Raw genomic sequence first — 19604 nt, 5'->3', positions numbered from 1 at the left:
GCCCAAGGTCAAGCCGACGCATCCCAAGACCTCTGAGATGGTCAACAGCGCCATCAAAGAGCTGAAAGAGCGCGCCGGATCCTCCCTGCAGGCGATCAAAAAATACATCTCGGCCAACTACAAGGTGGACGCCGACAAGCTGGCGCCATTCATCAAGAAATACCTGAAGGGTGCCGTCGAATCCGGCGCCCTAGTGCAGACCAAAGGCAAGGGGGCCTCCGGTTCGTTCAAACTGGAAGCCGGCAAGGCCAAATCTGCGGGCGGCTCCGCCTCTGGCAAGAAGCCCGCCGCGAAGAAATCGCGCCCTGCCTCATCCAAGGAGAAGAAGGGCGCCGCGGCCGGCGGAGGCAAGTCTTCGGCCGCAGCCGCAAAGAAGAAGCCCGCGACCGCCATGAGAAAGTCGTCGGCTCCTCTCGAAACCGCGGCCAGATCGGCCGCAGCCGCCAAGAAAGCCGCCTCCCCCAAGAAGGCCGCCCCCGCCGCCAAGAAGGCCGCCAAGCCCAAGACCCCCACCAAGGCGAAGAAGTCAGCCAAGCCGCCCACCAAGAAGCCGAAGGCGCCTAAGCCCAAGAAGGCCGCTGCGAAGAAGCCCGCCGCGAAGAAAGCCGCTGCGAAGAAGTAAGAAGCCGCGATCGAATCTAATCTAATCATCACGATGACGATGATGCGACGACGGCAGCCCGGGAAGGGGGGTATCTCGGGTGGATGACGACGACGACAATAGACGAGATGAATGAGGATAGAGATGGAGATGAATAATACGCGCTCGCTCGCATTTTATTGAAACAAAAGCCCTTTTCAGGGCTACCAACACAATTCAGGTGTCGACTGATATCGAACACGTAGATACGTCGTTATTTCTTTATTCAATTCGTATAGGTACTCCATACGTAAATTGCATAATATTATTACATTGTCTTATGTCAAGACGAATACTCACTCACCTAGCTAAAATTTAAAATTAACACTAAATTCATTTTTTTTTTTTTTTTTTTGATTTGGTTAGGTTTGATTTGACTGAGTTAGGTTTGATTTGATTAAGTTAGGTTTGATGTGAACAGGTTAGGTTTGATTTGATCAGGTTAGGTTTGATTTGATTAGGTTAGGTTTAATTTGATTAAGTTAGGTTTGATTTGATTAGGTTAGGTTTGATTTGATTAGGTTAGGTTTGTTTTGGTTAGGTTAGGTTTGATTTGATTTGATTAGGTTAGGTTTGATTTGACTGAGTTAGGTTTGATTTGATTAAGTTAGGTTTGATGTGAACAGGTTAGGTTTGATTTGATCAGGTTAGGTTTGATTTGATTAGGTTAGGTTTAATTTGATTAAGTTAGGTTTGATTTGATTAGGTTAGGTTTGATGTGAACAGGTTAGGTTTGATTTGATCAGGTTAGGTTTGATTTGATTAGGTTAGGTTTAATTTGATTAAGTTAGGTTTGATTTGATTAAGTTAGGTTTGATGTGAACAGGTTAGGTTTGATTTGATCAGGTTAGGTTTGATTTGATTAGGTTAGGTTTAATTTGATTAAGTTAGGTTTGATTTGATTAAGTTAGGTTTGATGTGAACAGGTTAGGTTTGATTTGATCAGGTTAGGTTTGATTTGATTAGGTTAGGTTTAATTTGATTAAGTTAGGTTTGATTTGATTAAGTTAGGTTTGATGTGAACAGGTTAGGTTTGATTTGATCAGGTTAGGTTTGATTTGATTAGGTTAGGTTTGATTTGATCAGGTTAGGTTTGATTTGATTAGGTTACGTTTGTTTTGGTTAGGTTAGGTTTGATTTGATTAGGTTAGGTTAGGTTAGGTTAGGTTTGATTTGATTAAGTTAGGTTTGATTTGATTAGGTTAGGTTTGATTTGGTTAGGTTAGGTTTACCTAACCTAACCAAATCAAACCTAACCTAACCTAATAACCTAACCTAACCTAACCAAATCAAACCTAACCTAACCTAATAACCTAACCTAACCAAATCAAACCTAACCTAATCAAATCAAACCTAACTTAATCAAATCAAACCTAACTCAATCAAATCAAACCTAACCTAATCAAATCAAACCTAACCCAATCAAATCAAACCTAACCTGATCAAATCAAACCTAACCTAATAACCTAACCTAACCTAACCTAACCAAATCAAACCTAACCTAATCAAATCAAATCAAACCTAACTCAATCAAATCAAACCTAACCTAATCAAATCAAACCTAACCTAATAACCTAACCTAACCTAACCAAATCAAACCTAACTTAATCAAATCAAACCTAACCTAATCAAATCAAACCTAACCTAATAACCTAACCTAACCTAACCTAACCAAATCAAACCTAACCTAATCAAATCAAACCTAACTTAATCAAATCAAACCTAAGCTAATCAAATCAAACCTAACCTGACCAAATCAAACCTAACCTAATCAAATCAAACCTAACTCAATCAAATCAAACCTAACCTAATCAAATCAAACCTAACCTAATAACCTAACCTAACCAAATCAAACCTAATGACGATACCCCAGTCCTGGAATAGTCTCAAAGGTACTTCATCTTCAACCGGTCCTGCCCTCGGACCGATTAAGAACCTTCGTTTGGCTAGCTCGGTCCTATTCGGGGAGAGGGTGATCAACTAATGTTCTTGATTGACACTTTTGGAATACACTTAATCAATATTATTTAACTTTATATTATTTAGAATCACCACCTTAGTAATAGGTTGGTGTCTAGGCTATTAATTATCCGATTGACTTTCAAATCGAATTTATTTTCGTAAATATTTACATAAACGTCAAAGACAGCTGACTATCTGTCACTTTCCTTAGTATCAGATGTTTTTCGTAAAATGTTTCGTTGATTATTTTCAAAATAAAATTAATTGACAAATTTGTTTGCAAAGTTAATTGACAGATCTAAAGAACAATTCTTATTTGTAAATTAGGAAAGCAACCGAGTCCTTAGACTTACATTATCAGAATTTCCATTTTCGAAATTCCTTCATTTAACTTTTACAAAAGTAGGTACTTAAATTGGTACCCTTTTTATTACGATTCGAAATATTAATTGTAATATTATTAATACTTTGAAAACCCTAAGTCGGTTTTTTAAAATGGATATCGAAATTTTCAAAATTTATCAAAATTACAGTGTTCGATGGTTATTTATTGACATTATTAATCAATTAAAATATTATTAGTATAATTGTCTTAATCGTGTGTTTAGATTATATTTAATAGTGGCGACGAATACATTACCAAATCTAACCTAACTTAATCAAATCAAATCTAACCTGTCAAAATCAAACCTAACCTAAGCAAATCAAACATATTTTCAGTTCAGAAACGTATAAAATAAATTGTATTTCACCTCCACCCTTCTATGCACACACCACTGCATGCATTATTACTGCGATACTATACGAATGCAAACGGATCGAACGAAATAGACATGGTGGCCCTGAAAAGGGCCGTTTGTATGCGAGTAGATAGATATATTCACATAATAATAGTTAAGCGGGCATAGCATTAAAACCAACCCACTCATCCATCATTATATTGTAGTAGTCAGTCTGTATTGTATCAAGACGAGATGGTATCGTATCGTATTGGCCAGCTTAGCCGCCGAAACCGTACAGGGTGCGACCCTGTCTCTTCAGGGCGTACACGACGTCCATGGCGGTGACGGTCTTCCTCTTCGCGTGCTCCGTGTAGGTGACGGCGTCCCTGATGACGTTCTCGAGGAACACCTTCAGGACTCCTCGGGTCTCTTCGTAAATCAAGCCAGATATGCGCTTGACTCCGCCGCGACGTGCCAGACGACGGATCGCAGGCTTCGTGATGCCCTGGATGTTATCGCGAAGAACCTTCCTGTGACGCTTGGCGCCACCTTTTCCCAATCCCTTTCCTCCTTTACCGCGACCGGTCATCTTGTATGCGTGTCAAAAAGTGGATGATGTCAAAAATCGAAACGATGCGATGCGATGCGCTCACTGCGGCCGCCAGACGAATTATGAATCTTTTAATTTTCTGACGTCTCTTTTTATAGACGCGCGTATGCGACGTCTCGCTCCCTCTTCCTTGCGAATTCAAGGCGCGGGCGAGTGCGTCTCGCTCTGGCGCGCCGCGGCGCAACCACGCCCAGTGCTGCGCATTTCGCGCAAAGCGAGTGCGCAATAAAGATAACGGCTATTAATAATAATTGCGGAATAGAATAAAAAAGGATATTTAAAAAAAAAATGAACTTTCAGGCAATATTTCGACCTCAAAACGATACGCCGACGAAAGTGATCACCCCCCACTGTTCCGCCGAAGGCGACCGCGTCGACCAATCGCAGCGAGCGGATCTCTCTATATAAGTCACCGAGTAGGCTCGCGCGCGCACTCCTCGTTGAACGCTCGTTTCAGAACCTACTACTTTGAAGAAGAAGAAGAAAAAGACATGGCTCGTACCAAGCAGACTGCCCGAAAATCCACCGGCGGAAAAGCTCCCCGCAAACAGCTCGCCACGAAGGCCGCGAGGAAAAGCGCGCCGGCCACAGGAGGCGTGAAGAAGCCCCATCGTTACAGGCCCGGTACGGTCGCTCTCCGTGAGATCCGTCGCTATCAGAAGAGCACTGAGCTCCTCATCCGCAAGCTGCCCTTCCAGCGACTGGTGCGCGAGATCGCTCAAGATTTCAAGACCGATCTGCGCTTCCAGAGCTCCGCCGTCATGGCGCTGCAGGAGGCCAGCGAGGCGTACCTCGTCGGTCTATTCGAGGACACGAACCTTTGCGCCATCCACGCCAAACGCGTCACCATCATGCCCAAGGATATCCAGCTGGCGAGACGAATCCGCGGCGAACGCGCTTAAAAATTAAAAAAAATAATAATATTTATCATACCCATCTATCTATCTATCACAAAAGGCCCTTTTCAGGGCCGCAAATTTTTTGACATTCGAATGTTTACGCATCCGTGAGCGATCGATCGGTCGTTATGTGCCTGTAATAATAGTAGTATATTATTATACTACCTACTTGGCTATCTATTTTCCAAGTAAGTATAATATAATATCATTCTGCGTGTTTCCACTATTTTTGGATAAATAGTTTTGTAAGTAATTTTGCGTCTGTTGTAATTGTTCAATTGAACAGTCGATATTAAATAAAATATACTTAGGTGCCATGCCACCTAATAATATAATATAATATAATAACGCAACGCGTGCGAGGTGAGATTCATCAAATAATATCTACCCTCATAATATTAATTAAACAGCCTCTTATCATATCTTACATAGATGCTCCTCACCTATATAAATAGGTACATATATCACAATCATTATCCTACAAAACTATTTAAACTACTGAAACCGCCAATCTTAACAAACAAGAGATCGACGCATCTCTATCTCCTCATGAATTACTACGAAATTATATACCTACTTTTTATTTTAGATGTATTTTCAAATATTGAATTTGCAGAACATTTATTGTAACATGGACAGTACTCTCTGTATTGCGCTAATACCTATAATAATAACAATTTCAATAATGTCCTACTGTCGATGAATAATTAATTATTTCAATCAATTTTATAAGCAACACAATAACGAGCTCGACACGGATACGCTACCACTCGAATTTGAATAAAAATGGCGGCCCTGAAAAGGGCCTTTTGTACGACGATAGATGGATTAATATGCATGTAATCTTTATATTTTTTTTTTTTTTTTTACGCCTTCTTCTCAGTCTTCTTGGGCAAGAGCACCGCCTGGATGTTGGGCAGCACTCCTCCCTGGGCGATGGTGACGCCGGAGAGCAGCTTGTTCAGCTCCTCGTCGTTGCGGATGGCGAGCTGCAAATGACGAGGGATAATCCTGGTCTTCTTGTTGTCGCGGGCCGCGTTTCCCGCCAACTCGAGTACTTCGGCGGCGAGGTATTCCATGACGGCGGCCAGGTACACCGGCGCACCGGCACCCACCCTCTCGGCGTAGTTTCCCTTGCGCAGGAGCCTGTGTATGCGACCGACGGGGAACTGGAGTCCAGCGCGATTCGAACGAGACTTTGCCTTTCCCTTGACTTTACCGCCTTTTCCGCGACCAGACATGGCGAGACGGGGTAGTGTTGAAAATTAACTGTGCGAAAGAAGCGTCGACCTGAATCGACGGACGGTCCTTTGTGAAGTTTGTTAGAATTTTTTTTCCACGCGGTATTGCCGTGCTGCGGTGCGCCCGCAGCGGGAGATGTGCGGCGCATCACGCGACTCGCAAAGCCGCGCGCCGTTCGCTCTACACAGTGATGGGAAGCGGTAAAAAAATGTTTTCGGCGCATTCTCACTCGAGCCACCGCCGCCGATTGACACCGCACACACCTACCTAATCTATCTATCGTTATCGTAATACCCGTCGCCGATCATCATGCCGCCCAAGACTAGCGGAAAGGCCGCCAAGAAATCCGGCAAAGCCCAGAAGAACATCTCCAAGGGAGACAAGAAGAAGACAAAGAGGAGGAGGAAGGAGAGTTACGCAATCTACATCTACAAGGTGCTCAAGCAGGTGCACCCCGACACCGGAATCTCCAGTAAGGCGATGAGCATCATGAACAGCTTCGTCAACGACATCTTCGAGAGGATCGCCGCCGAAGCGTCGCGCCTCGCCCACTACAACAAGCGCTCCACCATCACCAGCAGGGAGATCCAGACCGCCGTCAGGCTCCTTCTGCCCGGAGAGCTCGCCAAGCACGCCGTCAGCGAAGGAACAAAGGCAGTCACCAAATACACCAGCTCCAAGTGAAGTCGATGAAAATGAAGAAAGAAGAAAGAAGAAAGAAAAACAAAAACCCATCAGCAAAGGCCCTTTTAAGGGCCGCCAATATTTTCAAATCGAATTGATCGAATCGCATGTTTCGCTATCAATATTTATGCCAGGCAGGAAAAATAAATAAATAAATCGACTGACCGCCCACCTATTGTAATAATAATACGAATATTTGTTACAATAATTATCTTGTATCTACGCTTATAATTATTATTATATCACTATCCAACACACCGTATTATTATAAACTAGACTAGATAACTAACTGAGCCCGCCACGAAGGATGATATGATAGGAAAATAATAAGAATCGATGTATCTGTGAATAATTTTATTATTATTCAGTAATATACAACAATAAGTCATCATTATACTATTAATAATATTATCCATACATCTTAGGTGCATGGAATGCATGCGTGCGTGCGTGCGTGCGTGCATCTGAAAAAGAAAACATCACATTAGATTTAGGTACCTACATAACATGATATTACACATCTGTTTGTTATTTCATCGATCCTTCGATATGCGATCTGCGATACATAAATAATGCGAATCGGATAATTTTGCATTGTACGATAGATTATATGTTACATACGTACATGACACACGGATTCGGGAATAGGGAATAGGGAATAGTTTATTCCGAATCCCCGATCGATATCTTAGAGTGATCCTTCCAATGTCTTTATATTTGATTTCATATAGGTACTTGATAGTAACAAATAATGACATTTTTGTTGTCGGTTGTTGTTGATGATTATGGGTTGCTATGGTTTTCTACTCTCATATTTCTGTCGTATGTATGCTTCGCATCGGTCATATTAAACGCACCCATAATATTATATCATATTATCATATTTAATTAACTAACTAACTATTTATTTATTTACGATATTTCGCTTCACACTATCCATCCATCCATCTATCTATCTATCTATCGCGGGAGGGAGGGAGGCGCAGTGAGCGAGCGAGCGACCGATCGCGCCGTACCTATCGCAATCTATCGTTAGGTAACTAATTATTCGAATTGAACATTCTATTCTCGTGTCGTGCTTCCTTCTTCACCGTCGTGCACCGTGATACCGTGCACCATCGTCCGTCTGCTCGCCTGCTGCAGAACTTCGTGAACACCGCCGACTGCATCGAGCACCGCGGGGCCGCCGCCGTCGTCTTCGCCCGATACAGTAATGTTTGTATGCCGCGATCGTCTTGTGCTAACTCCGGCCGACTCGGGGGCGGATCGCGACGCCCGCGGGGGCGCCAGGGGCCCGCGGCCGATTGCAAACGCGAGAAGGTATATCGACGCGCCGGACGAAGGCTCGATCGTCGGAATCTGATAATTTTTAACGAATCTACGGCCATTTTCCCGACACGTTATGTGCGCGCGCGGACACAATTCCAATTTGAAACGCATCCCGCGAGCCCGAGAACAGACTCGCGACCATTCGCCCGCTTTGAAACGACAGACAGATCGGTGGGCGGCGCAACCGCCCACCCCTGAACCCCCTCGCTAGGGCGGCGGCTGCGAAAAATTGAAAAATATCGAGAGATCGAAGCAAAAATGCCGGTGCAATTCGTGACTAAAATCGCCGATCTAGACGAACGTCATCTCTGAGAGCGGCGTTCGCACATCGGTACTGCGGCACCCGTCTCGCTCTCGCCGTATACAATCCGCGAGCCGTTCGAGTCGTTTCACTCTAGCGCATCGTACAGATAGATAGCAAGCAGAATATACGCCGCGATATAATATAATATAATTTAATATTATATTTCATTCTACTATTCAATCAATCGAATAACGCAAAGATGGCAGATACAGCAGCACCCGTCACCGCTTCGCCGGTGCCCTCTACCCCCGCGAAGAAATCGGCAGCAGGCAAAGCCGCGAAGAAGCCCAAGGTCAAGCCGACGCATCCCAAGACCTCTGAGATGGTCAACAGCGCCATCAAAGAGCTGAAAGAGCGCGCCGGATCCTCCCTGCAGGCGATCAAAAAATACATCTCGGCCAACTACAAGGTGGACGCCGACAAGCTGGCGCCATTCATCAAGAAATACCTGAAGGGTGCCGTCGAATCCGGCGCCCTAGTGCAGACCAAAGGCAAGGGGGCCTCCGGTTCGTTCAAACTGGAAGCCGGCAAGGCCAAATCTGCGGGCGGCTCCGCCTCTGGCAAGAAGCCCGCCGCGAAGAAATCGCGCCCTGCCTCATCCAAGGAGAAGAAGGGCGCCGCGGCCGGCGGAGGCAAGTCTTCGGCCGCAGCCGCAAAGAAGAAGCCCGCGACCGCCATGAGAAAGTCGTCGGCTCCTCTCGAAACCGCGGCCAGATCGGCCGCAGCCGCCAAGAAAGCCGCCTCCCCCAAGAAGGCCGCCCCCGCCGCCAAGAAGGCCGCCAAGCCCAAGACCCCCACCAAGGCGAAGAAGTCAGCCAAGCCGCCCACCAAGAAGCCGAAGGCGCCTAAGCCCAAGAAGGCCGCTGCGAAGAAGCCCGCCGCGAAGAAAGCCGCTGCGAAGAAGTAAGAAGCCGCGATCGAATCTAATCTAATCATCACGATGACGATGATGCGACGACGGCAGCCCGGGAAGGGGGGTATCTCGGGTGGATGACGACGACGACAATAGACGAGATGAATGAGGATAGAGATGGAGATGAATAATACGCGCTCGCTCGCATTTTATTGAAACAAAAGCCCTTTTCAGGGCTACCAACACAATTCAGGTGTCGACTGATATCGAACACGTAGATACGTCGTTATTTCTTTATTCAATTCGTATAGGTACTCCATACGTAAATTGCATAATATTATTACATTGTCTTATGTCAAGACGAATACTCACTCACCTAGCTAAAATTTAAAATTAACACTAAATTCATTTTTTTTTTTTTTTTTTTGATTTGGTTAGGTTTGATTTGACTGAGTTAGGTTTGATTTGATTAAGTTAGGTTTGATGTGAACAGGTTAGGTTTGATTTGATCAGGTTAGGTTTGATTTGATTAGGTTAGGTTTAATTTGATTAAGTTAGGTTTGATTTGATTAGGTTAGGTTTGATTTGATTAGGTTAGGTTTGTTTTGGTTAGGTTAGGTTTGATTTGATTTGATTAGGTTAGGTTTGATTTGACTGAGTTAGGTTTGATTTGATTAAGTTAGGTTTGATGTGAACAGGTTAGGTTTGATTTGATCAGGTTAGGTTTGATTTGATTAGGTTAGGTTTAATTTGATTAAGTTAGGTTTGATTTGATTAGGTTAGGTTTGATGTGAACAGGTTAGGTTTGATTTGATCAGGTTAGGTTTGATTTGATTAGGTTAGGTTTAATTTGATTAAGTTAGGTTTGATTTGATTAAGTTAGGTTTGATGTGAACAGGTTAGGTTTGATTTGATCAGGTTAGGTTTGATTTGATTAGGTTAGGTTTAATTTGATTAAGTTAGGTTTGATTTGATTAAGTTAGGTTTGATGTGAACAGGTTAGGTTTGATTTGATCAGGTTAGGTTTGATTTGATTAGGTTAGGTTTAATTTGATTAAGTTAGGTTTGATTTGATTAAGTTAGGTTTGATGTGAACAGGTTAGGTTTGATTTGATCAGGTTAGGTTTGATTTGATTAGGTTAGGTTTGATTTGATCAGGTTAGGTTTGATTTGATTAGGTTACGTTTGTTTTGGTTAGGTTAGGTTTGATTTGATTAGGTTAGGTTAGGTTAGGTTAGGTTTGATTTGATTAAGTTAGGTTTGATTTGATTAGGTTAGGTTTGATTTGGTTAGGTTAGGTTTACCTAACCTAACCAAATCAAACCTAACCTAACCTAATAACCTAACCTAACCTAACCAAATCAAACCTAACCTAACCTAATAACCTAACCTAACCAAATCAAACCTAACCTAATCAAATCAAACCTAACTTAATCAAATCAAACCTAACTCAATCAAATCAAACCTAACCTAATCAAATCAAACCTAACCCAATCAAATCAAACCTAACCTGATCAAATCAAACCTAACCTAATAACCTAACCTAACCTAACCTAACCAAATCAAACCTAACCTAATCAAATCAAATCAAACCTAACTCAATCAAATCAAACCTAACCTAATCAAATCAAACCTAACCTAATAACCTAACCTAACCTAACCAAATCAAACCTAACTTAATCAAATCAAACCTAACCTAATCAAATCAAACCTAACCTAATAACCTAACCTAACCTAACCTAACCAAATCAAACCTAACCTAATCAAATCAAACCTAACTTAATCAAATCAAACCTAAGCTAATCAAATCAAACCTAACCTGACCAAATCAAACCTAACCTAATCAAATCAAACCTAACTCAATCAAATCAAACCTAACCTAATCAAATCAAACCTAACCTAATAACCTAACCTAACCAAATCAAACCTAATGACGATACCCCAGTCCTGGAATAGTCTCAAAGGTACTTCATCTTCAACCGGTCCTGCCCTCGGACCGATTAAGAACCTTCGTTTGGCTAGCTCGGTCCTATTCGGGGAGAGGGTGATCAACTAATGTTCTTGATTGACACTTTTGGAATACACTTAATCAATATTATTTAACTTTATATTATTTAGAATCACCACCTTAGTAATAGGTTGGTGTCTAGGCTATTAATTATCCGATTGACTTTCAAATCGAATTTATTTTCGTAAATATTTACATAAACGTCAAAGACAGCTGACTATCTGTCACTTTCCTTAGTATCAGATGTTTTTCGTAAAATGTTTCGTTGATTATTTTCAAAATAAAATTAATTGACAAATTTGTTTGCAAAGTTAATTGACAGATCTAAAGAACAATTCTTATTTGTAAATTAGGAAAGCAACCGAGTCCTTAGACTTACATTATCAGAATTTCCATTTTCGAAATTCCTTCATTTAACTTTTACAAAAGTAGGTACTTAAATTGGTACCCTTTTTATTACGATTCGAAATATTAATTGTAATATTATTAATACTTTGAAAACCCTAAGTCGGTTTTTTAAAATGGATATCGAAATTTTCAAAATTTATCAAAATTACAGTGTTCGATGGTTATTTATTGACATTATTAATCAATTAAAATATTATTAGTATAATTGTCTTAATCGTGTGTTTAGATTATATTTAATAGTGGCGACGAATACATTACCAAATCTAACCTAACTTAATCAAATCAAATCTAACCTGTCAAAATCAAACCTAACCTAAGCAAATCAAACATATTTTCAGTTCAGAAACGTATAAAATAAATTGTATTTCACCTCCACCCTTCTATGCACACACCACTGCATGCATTATTACTGCGATACTATACGAATGCAAACGGATCGAACGAAATAGACATGGTGGCCCTGAAAAGGGCCGTTTGTATGCGAGTAGATAGATATATTCACATAATAATAGTTAAGCGGGCATAGCATTAAAACCAACCCACTCATCCATCATTATATTGTAGTAGTCAGTCTGTATTGTATCAAGACGAGATGGTATCGTATCGTATTGGCCAGCTTAGCCGCCGAAACCGTACAGGGTGCGACCCTGTCTCTTCAGGGCGTACACGACGTCCATGGCGGTGACGGTCTTCCTCTTCGCGTGCTCCGTGTAGGTGACGGCGTCCCTGATGACGTTCTCGAGGAACACCTTCAGGACTCCTCGGGTCTCTTCGTAAATCAAGCCAGATATGCGCTTGACTCCGCCGCGACGTGCCAGACGACGGATCGCAGGCTTCGTGATGCCCTGGATGTTATCGCGAAGAACCTTCCTGTGACGCTTGGCGCCACCTTTTCCCAATCCCTTTCCTCCTTTACCGCGACCGGTCATCTTGTATGCGTGTCAAAAAGTGGATGATGTCAAAAATCGAAACGATGCGATGCGATGCGCTCACTGCGGCCGCCAGACGAATTATGAATCTTTTAATTTTCTGACGTCTCTTTTTATAGACGCGCGTATGCGACGTCTCGCTCCCTCTTCCTTGCGAATTCAAGGCGCGGGCGAGTGCGTCTCGCTCTGGCGCGCCGCGGCGCAACCACGCCCAGTGCTGCGCATTTCGCGCAAAGCGAGTGCGCAATAAAGATAACGGCTATTAATAATAATTGCGGAATAGAATAAAAAAGGATATTTAAAAAAAAAATGAACTTTCAGGCAATATTTCGACCTCAAAACGATACGCCGACGAAAGTGATCACCCCCCACTGTTCCGCCGAAGGCGACCGCGTCGACCAATCGCAGCGAGCGGATCTCTCTATATAAGTCACCGAGTAGGCTCGCGCGCGCACTCCTCGTTGAACGCTCGTTTCAGAACCTACTACTTTGAAGAAGAAGAAGAAAAAGACATGGCTCGTACCAAGCAGACTGCCCGAAAATCCACCGGCGGAAAAGCTCCCCGCAAACAGCTCGCCACGAAGGCCGCGAGGAAAAGCGCGCCGGCCACAGGAGGCGTGAAGAAGCCCCATCGTTACAGGCCCGGTACGGTCGCTCTCCGTGAGATCCGTCGCTATCAGAAGAGCACTGAGCTCCTCATCCGCAAGCTGCCCTTCCAGCGACTGGTGCGCGAGATCGCTCAAGATTTCAAGACCGATCTGCGCTTCCAGAGCTCCGCCGTCATGGCGCTGCAGGAGGCCAGCGAGGCGTACCTCGTCGGTCTATTCGAGGACACGAACCTTTGCGCCATCCACGCCAAACGCGTCACCATCATGCCCAAGGATATCCAGCTGGCGAGACGAATCCGCGGCGAACGCGCTTAAAAATTAAAAAAAATAATAATATTTATCATACCCATCTATCTATCTATCACAAAAGGCCCTTTTCAGGGCCGCAAATTTTTTGACATTCGAATGTTTACGCATCCGTGAGCGATCGATCGGTCGTTATGTGCCTGTAATAATAGTAGTATATTATTATACTACCTACTTGGCTATCTATTTTCCAAGTAAGTATAATATAATATCATTCTGCGTGTTTCCACTATTTTTGGATAAATAGTTTTGTAAGTAATTTTGCGTCTGTTGTAATTGTTCAATTGAACAGTCGATATTAAATAAAATATACTTAGGTGCCATGCCACCTAATAATATAATATAATATAATAACGCAACGCGTGCGAGGTGAGATTCATCAAATAATATCTACCCTCATAATATTAATTAAACAGCCTCTTATCATATCTTACATAGATGCTCCTCACCTATATAAATAGGTACATATATCACAATCATTATCCTACAAAACTATTTAAACTACTGAAACCGCCAATCTTAACAAACAAGAGATCGACGCATCTCTATCTCCTCATGAATTACTACGAAATTATATACCTACTTTTTATTTTAGATGTATTTTCAAATATTGAATTTGCAGAACATTTATTGTAACATGGACAGTACTCTCTGTATTGCGCTAATACCTATAATAATAACAATTTCAATAATGTCCTACTGTCGATGAATAATTAATTATTTCAATCAATTTTATAAGCAACACAATAACGAGCTCGACACGGATACGCTACCACTCGAATTTGAATAAAAATGGCGGCCCTGAAAAGGGCCTTTTGTACGACGATAGATGGATTAATATGCATGTAATCTTTATATTTTTTTTTTTTTTTTTACGCCTTCTTCTCAGTCTTCTTGGGCAAGAGCACCGCCTGGATGTTGGGCAGCACTCCTCCCTGGGCGATGGTGACGCCGGAGAGCAGCTTGTTCAGCTCCTCGTCGTTGCGGATGGCGAGCTGCAAATGACGAGGGATAATCCTGGTCTTCTTGTTGTCGCGGGCCGCGTTTCCCGCCAACTCGAGTACTTCGGCGGCGAGGTATTCCATGACGGCGGCCAGGTACACCGGCGCACCGGCACCCACCCTCTCGGCGTAGTTTCCCTTGCGCAGGAGCCTGTGTATGCGACCGACGGGGAACTGGAGTCCAGCGCGATTCGAACGAGACTTTGCCTTTCCCTTGACTTTACCGCCTTTTCCGCGACCAGACATGGCGAGACGGGGTAGTGTTGAAAATTAACTGTGCGAAAGAAGCGTCGACCTGAATCGACGGACGGTCCTTTGTGAAGTTTGTTAGAATTTTTTTTCCACGCGGTATTGCCGTGCTGCGGTGCGCCCGCAGCGGGAGATGTGCGGCGCATCACGCGACTCGCAAAGCCGCGCGCCGTTCGCTCTACACAGTGATGGGAAGCGGTAAAAAAATGTTTTCGGCGCATTCTCACTCGAGCCACCGCCGCCGATTGACACCGCACACACCTACCTAATCTATCTATCGTTATCGTAATACCCGTCGCCGATCATCATGCCGCCCAAGACTAGCGGAAAGGCCGCCAAGAAATCCGGCAAAGCCCAGAAGAACATCTCCAAGGGAGACAAGAAGAAGACAAAGAGGAGGAGGAAGGAGAGTTACGCAATCTACATCTACAAGGTGCTCAAGCAGGTGCACCCCGACACCGGAATCTCCAGTAAGGCGATGAGCATCATGAACAGCTTCGTCAACGACATCTTCGAGAGGATCGCCGCCGAAGCGTCGCGCCTCGCCCACTACAACAAGCGCTCCACCATCACCAGCAGGGAGATCCAGACCGCCGTCAGGCTCCTTCTGCCCGGAGAGCTCGCCAAGCACGCCGTCAGCGAAGGAACAAAGGCAGTCACCAAATACACCAGCTCCAAGTGAAGTCGATGAAAATGAAGAAAGAAGAAAGAAGAAAGAAAAACAAAAACCCATCAGCAAAGGCCCTTTTAAGGGCCGCCAATATTTTCAAATCGAATTGATCGAATCGCATGTTTCGCTATCAATATTTATGCCAGGCAGGAAAAATAAATAAATAAATCGACTGACCGCCCACCTATTGTAATAATAATACGAATATTTGTTACAATAATTATCTTGTATCTACGCTTATAATTATTATTATATCACTATCCAACACACCGTATTATTATAAACTAGACTAGATAACTAACTGAGCCCGCCACGAAGGATGATATGATAGGAAAATAATAAGAATCGATGTATCTGTGAATAATTTTATTATTATTCAGTAATATACAACAATAAGTCATCATTATACTATTAATAATATTATCCATACATCTTAGGTGCATGGAATGCATGCGTGCGTGCGTGCGTGCGTGCATCTGAAAAAGAAAACATCACATTAGATTTAGGTACCTACATAACATGATATTACACATCTGTTTGTTATTTCATCGATCCTTCGATATGCGATCTGCGATACATAAATAATGCGAATCGGATAATTTTGCATTGTACGATAGATTATATGTTACATACGTACATGACACACGGATTCGGGAATAGGGAATAGGGAATAGTTTATTCCGAATCCCCGATCGATATCTTAGAGTGATCCTTCCAATGTCTTTATATTTGATTTCATATAGGTACTTGATAGTAACAAATAATGACATTTTTGTTGTCGGTTGTTGTTGATGATTATGGGTTGCTATGGTTTTCTACTCTCATATTTCTGTCGTATGTATGCTTCGCATCGGTCATATTAAACGCACCCATAATATTATATCATATTATCATATTTAATTAACTAACTAACTATTTATTTATTTACGATATTTCGCTTCACACTATCCATCCATCCATCTATCTATCTATCTATCGCGGGAGGGAGGGAGGCGCAGTGAGCGAGCGAGCGACCGATCGCGCCGTACCTATCGCAATCTATCGTTAGGTAACTAATTATTCGAATTGAACATTCTATTCTCGTGTCGTGCTTCCTTCTTCACCGTCGTGCACCGTGATACCGTGCACCATCGTCCGTCTGCTCGCCTGCTGCAGAACTTCGTGAACACCGCCGACTGCATCGAGCACCGCGGGGCCGCCGCCGTCGTCTTCGCCCGATACAGTAATGTTTGTATGCCGCGATCGTCTTGTGCTAACTCCGGCCGACTCACTGACGTTCTTCCGCATGCGGTTGAGCTTGATGGACGGAGTCGCTCGTGTTGTCAAGTAAAAATAATCTGTAAAAACAAAATAACAAATTGGTAAGAATGGGAATAAAAGCTAACACATAACATCATAATCGTCAACGATAAGCGGCCGATAAGACTACACTTCACAGTGAAGTAATCGTAATGCACATAATAAATGACAGTCGTCAAATGAGTCAAGTGAGACAATCAGAATCGCAACTGAATGATGTTTGTTAATATTTGTGGAGTTCACTGACATAAGGCTCCTTCTGTTTCCAAAAAAATCTTCAGGATTGATACATCGTTACCCAAAAGTATGATGCTTATGCATTATTGGCAGTTTTATTTGATTTTAACATATTATTTTAATTGTTCTACTTTACCAAATTAAATGGTCTCAAAATTTATATGTATATATGTACATAGAAGTAGACGTTAAATTTCTTCATAGGCATACAGATTTGCATGCAATCGCAGCACAACACTAGACATCAGTTTTTAATTTTTATATAAAATTATCCCTGTACTTTTTAGCTTATAGTAATTTATACCTTACACTTTCTCTTACTTGTAGGTGTGTATTTGACCCGCGGAGTCTCTCACCCGGACCGTATTTGCAACGGAACACCACGGTCGTCGGCAGAGAGTACGTTCATCCACTGACATATCTGAAAATATAAATACATAAAATATAATACCTATCACCCGCAATAACCTTATAATATTATAATGTATTCAAATTAAAAAGTGTATACTAAGAATATACCCAGGATTATTATAAGCCGATAACTTAAAGCATATTGATATACGAAATGTCATATTGCAGAAATGCTAAATAAATAATATAATGATATAAGTACCTATATATTACAGGCTTCTTCACTAACCCATCTTTTTTTCAGCGTTCTGTGGCGCTTGGCTGCGCCTCGGGTGATTGATTATGTGAAACCAGTGTTGAGAATCCTTCGATGCATCCGTACCCAGTCCGTGCAGTTAGGTTAGGTCAGAGTGATGAGACACCGCACGCTGCATGACCACCGGCGGTGCTGTATTTTCTTGTTACTATAAAAATAAATAAACAAATAAGCGCAATGCAATAATAACTCACTCGATTCAATTAAATCATGGTCAATACCTATCCAGAGAAAATACCTAAAGACTATTAAGTAACTACATATATTTAGTGATATGATATCAACTAATTGTAGCTAAAATTATGCTATATGCTCAGTCATGTATCTTATTATAACTGTTAAATGAATAAAACGGTAGGTAGATCGGTAAGACGAAATGCTGCAATATGTCACTAATTAAACATGCAAGTAGATCATAAAAACCCTAGACAGCAATAAATTTAAGGAAACGGTCGTATGCATTGATCATCCCTTAATATTAAAATTCATTATTTCAAGTAGACATTGGCAAATAATAAGGTATTTTATAATTTATTATAAACATATTACCTGCATACATAATCGCAAATGACAGATGAGCGCGAGGTTTTGTCTAGTGAAATATGTTAGATAACACCAACCGACAACGTACAGTTGTCATATAATATAAAATAATAATGTAATAATAATACACGATACCTTCAAATATTACCTCCGGAACTCGCAAATACATAATTTAATATTATCATATTAATATGGCAAGAGGCTAGGTTAGGTATGTGTTGCCGTATGGAAATAATGCTTAGTAGGTTAAAATGCTAATAAATAAAAGAAATGTGATAAAATAACCGACGCGTAAATTATTTAAAGCTTATGTGAAAAGATAGCTGATAAATTGTCATAATTCGGTCGCATCAGTTACGGAGCTCCAACTGTGATGCCCGATTTTTAAAAATTCATTCACTAAAATCTAAAGTCAGATTTGCAGTAATATTATTAATTAACTAAATTTGAAATGATTATTCTCATCTACAGCGGCTGACGATGCATGCGGTCGCGGTGTAGATATGATTCAGACGATACTTATTTACATATTCGAAAGTTTTAACGTTGTCCATCGAGTAATAAGAAAGTTATATTAAGATTGCAAAATGAATCTAACAAATCGCTCCTCCGCGCATTGCCAATCTGCCCCTATATTGAACATCGAACTGCAAAAAACAAAATAAACTTTACAACGAAGGAATTTCGGCACAATTAACATGACGAGGGACACGCTTATTGAATATATTAAAACTGAAATGACGATTTTGAGTGGTAAAAATCAATATCTTCGGTATTTTCTGGAAAATCAGCCACTTCAGTTTCAAATTGCAGAATTTTCGCGCGACGCGAGGCGACACTGCTGCTGCCGCCACCTGTCATATTAAATCGCAACTCTGGATAATGAATGCATTATCACGATACCTGCGATGTTTCGAATTGAAACGTCGATTTATGATCGAAATAATTAACATTGATGACATACTGCCGCTACGGCAGCTATCCAGGGTAGGTGTGTATCGAAGTATCAGCATTTATTGTGAGCCGAAAGCAGGCTTGCGTATCTACCTAATTGCCCATAGAATAGCAGATGCGCCGATGTTAATAGGTACCTACCTAATTCGTGAATTCATTCGACTCGGAATATTAATTCCCATTAAACGACAGGACAGTGGGAACCTATCGACATATACCTCTTATATAGTAACCTACTTACCTAATCTCAGAACGGCCACGAAAAGGGGCTTCATTCAATAGTCCTTGTCAATGACAAAATATATGTAGCTACTTACAACATAGGTACGGAATACACCATGACAATGCGTAGGAACCCAACAATCTATATAGGTAATCTTAATAACAAATCAGACAGCATCGCAGGACCCGCCCGACATGAAACCATGGCGGCAATAAGCCGTAATTACAAAACTTGAATGGAGAACCCAAATATTCAAC

The 19604-nt window shown here is 41.9% G+C and overlaps 8 protein-coding genes across 8 annotated transcripts; 4 read left to right on the top strand and 4 right to left on the bottom strand.

The window, feature by feature from the left end:
- Positions 1-3601: 3601 nt before the first annotated feature.
- Positions 3602-3913, bottom strand: LOC147071006 (histone H4). The gene has a single exon (XM_085948951.1). It carries the CDS (start codon positions 3911-3913, stop codon positions 3602-3604), a length of 312 nt encoding a protein of 103 aa, XP_085805077.1.
- Positions 3914-4425: 512 nt separating this feature from the next.
- Positions 4426-4836, top strand: LOC147071005 (histone H3). Its single transcript, XM_085948950.1, has one exon. The coding sequence runs from the start codon at positions 4426-4428 to the stop codon at positions 4834-4836; it is 411 nt and encodes a 136-aa protein (XP_085805076.1).
- Positions 4837-5699: 863 nt separating this feature from the next.
- LOC147071004 (histone H2A) lies at positions 5700-6074 on the bottom strand. Its single transcript, XM_085948949.1, has one exon. It carries the CDS (start codon positions 6072-6074, stop codon positions 5700-5702), a length of 375 nt encoding a protein of 124 aa, XP_085805075.1.
- Positions 6075-6384: 310 nt separating this feature from the next.
- Positions 6385-6759, top strand: LOC147071003 (histone H2B-like). The gene has a single exon (XM_085948948.1). It carries the CDS (start codon positions 6385-6387, stop codon positions 6757-6759), a length of 375 nt encoding a protein of 124 aa, XP_085805074.1.
- A 5519-nt stretch (positions 6760-12278) lies between these two features.
- LOC147071002 (histone H4) lies at positions 12279-12590 on the bottom strand. The gene has a single exon (XM_085948947.1). The coding sequence runs from the start codon at positions 12588-12590 to the stop codon at positions 12279-12281; it is 312 nt and encodes a 103-aa protein (XP_085805073.1).
- A 512-nt stretch (positions 12591-13102) lies between these two features.
- On the top strand, positions 13103-13513 carry LOC147071001 (histone H3). The gene has a single exon (XM_085948945.1). The coding sequence runs from the start codon at positions 13103-13105 to the stop codon at positions 13511-13513; it is 411 nt and encodes a 136-aa protein (XP_085805071.1).
- An 863-nt stretch (positions 13514-14376) lies between these two features.
- On the bottom strand, positions 14377-14751 carry LOC147071000 (histone H2A). The gene has a single exon (XM_085948944.1). It carries the CDS (start codon positions 14749-14751, stop codon positions 14377-14379), a length of 375 nt encoding a protein of 124 aa, XP_085805070.1.
- A 310-nt stretch (positions 14752-15061) lies between these two features.
- Positions 15062-15436, top strand: LOC147070999 (histone H2B-like). Its single transcript, XM_085948943.1, has one exon. It carries the CDS (start codon positions 15062-15064, stop codon positions 15434-15436), a length of 375 nt encoding a protein of 124 aa, XP_085805069.1.
- Positions 15437-19604: the final 4168 nt, after the last annotated feature.

This window comes from Rhyacophila brunnea, unplaced genomic scaffold (assembly GCF_057557595.1).
Source record: "Rhyacophila brunnea isolate RB1 unplaced genomic scaffold, BYU_Rbru_1.0 scaffold_21, whole genome shotgun sequence".
In the NCBI taxonomy this organism is placed as follows: Eukaryota; Metazoa; Arthropoda; class Insecta; order Trichoptera; family Rhyacophilidae; genus Rhyacophila; species Rhyacophila brunnea.
This window is presented reverse-complemented; position numbering and strand designations above follow the sequence as displayed.

Bases quoted from the DNA above. Each gene is read 5' to 3' on its own strand.
- LOC147071006 (XM_085948951.1), bottom strand. From the start codon at position 3,913: ATGACCGGTCGCGGTAAAGGAGGAAAGGGATTGGGAAAAGGTGGCGCC.
- LOC147071000 (XM_085948944.1), bottom strand. From the start codon at position 14,751: ATGTCTGGTCGCGGAAAAGGCGGTAAAGTCAAGGGAAAGGCAAAGTCT.
- LOC147071003 (XM_085948948.1), top strand. From the start codon at position 6,385: ATGCCGCCCAAGACTAGCGGAAAGGCCGCCAAGAAATCCGGCAAAGCC.
- LOC147071002 (XM_085948947.1), bottom strand. From the start codon at position 12,590: ATGACCGGTCGCGGTAAAGGAGGAAAGGGATTGGGAAAAGGTGGCGCC.
- LOC147071005 (XM_085948950.1), top strand. From the start codon at position 4,426: ATGGCTCGTACCAAGCAGACTGCCCGAAAATCCACCGGCGGAAAAGCT.
- LOC147070999 (XM_085948943.1), top strand. From the start codon at position 15,062: ATGCCGCCCAAGACTAGCGGAAAGGCCGCCAAGAAATCCGGCAAAGCC.
- LOC147071004 (XM_085948949.1), bottom strand. From the start codon at position 6,074: ATGTCTGGTCGCGGAAAAGGCGGTAAAGTCAAGGGAAAGGCAAAGTCT.
- LOC147071001 (XM_085948945.1), top strand. From the start codon at position 13,103: ATGGCTCGTACCAAGCAGACTGCCCGAAAATCCACCGGCGGAAAAGCT.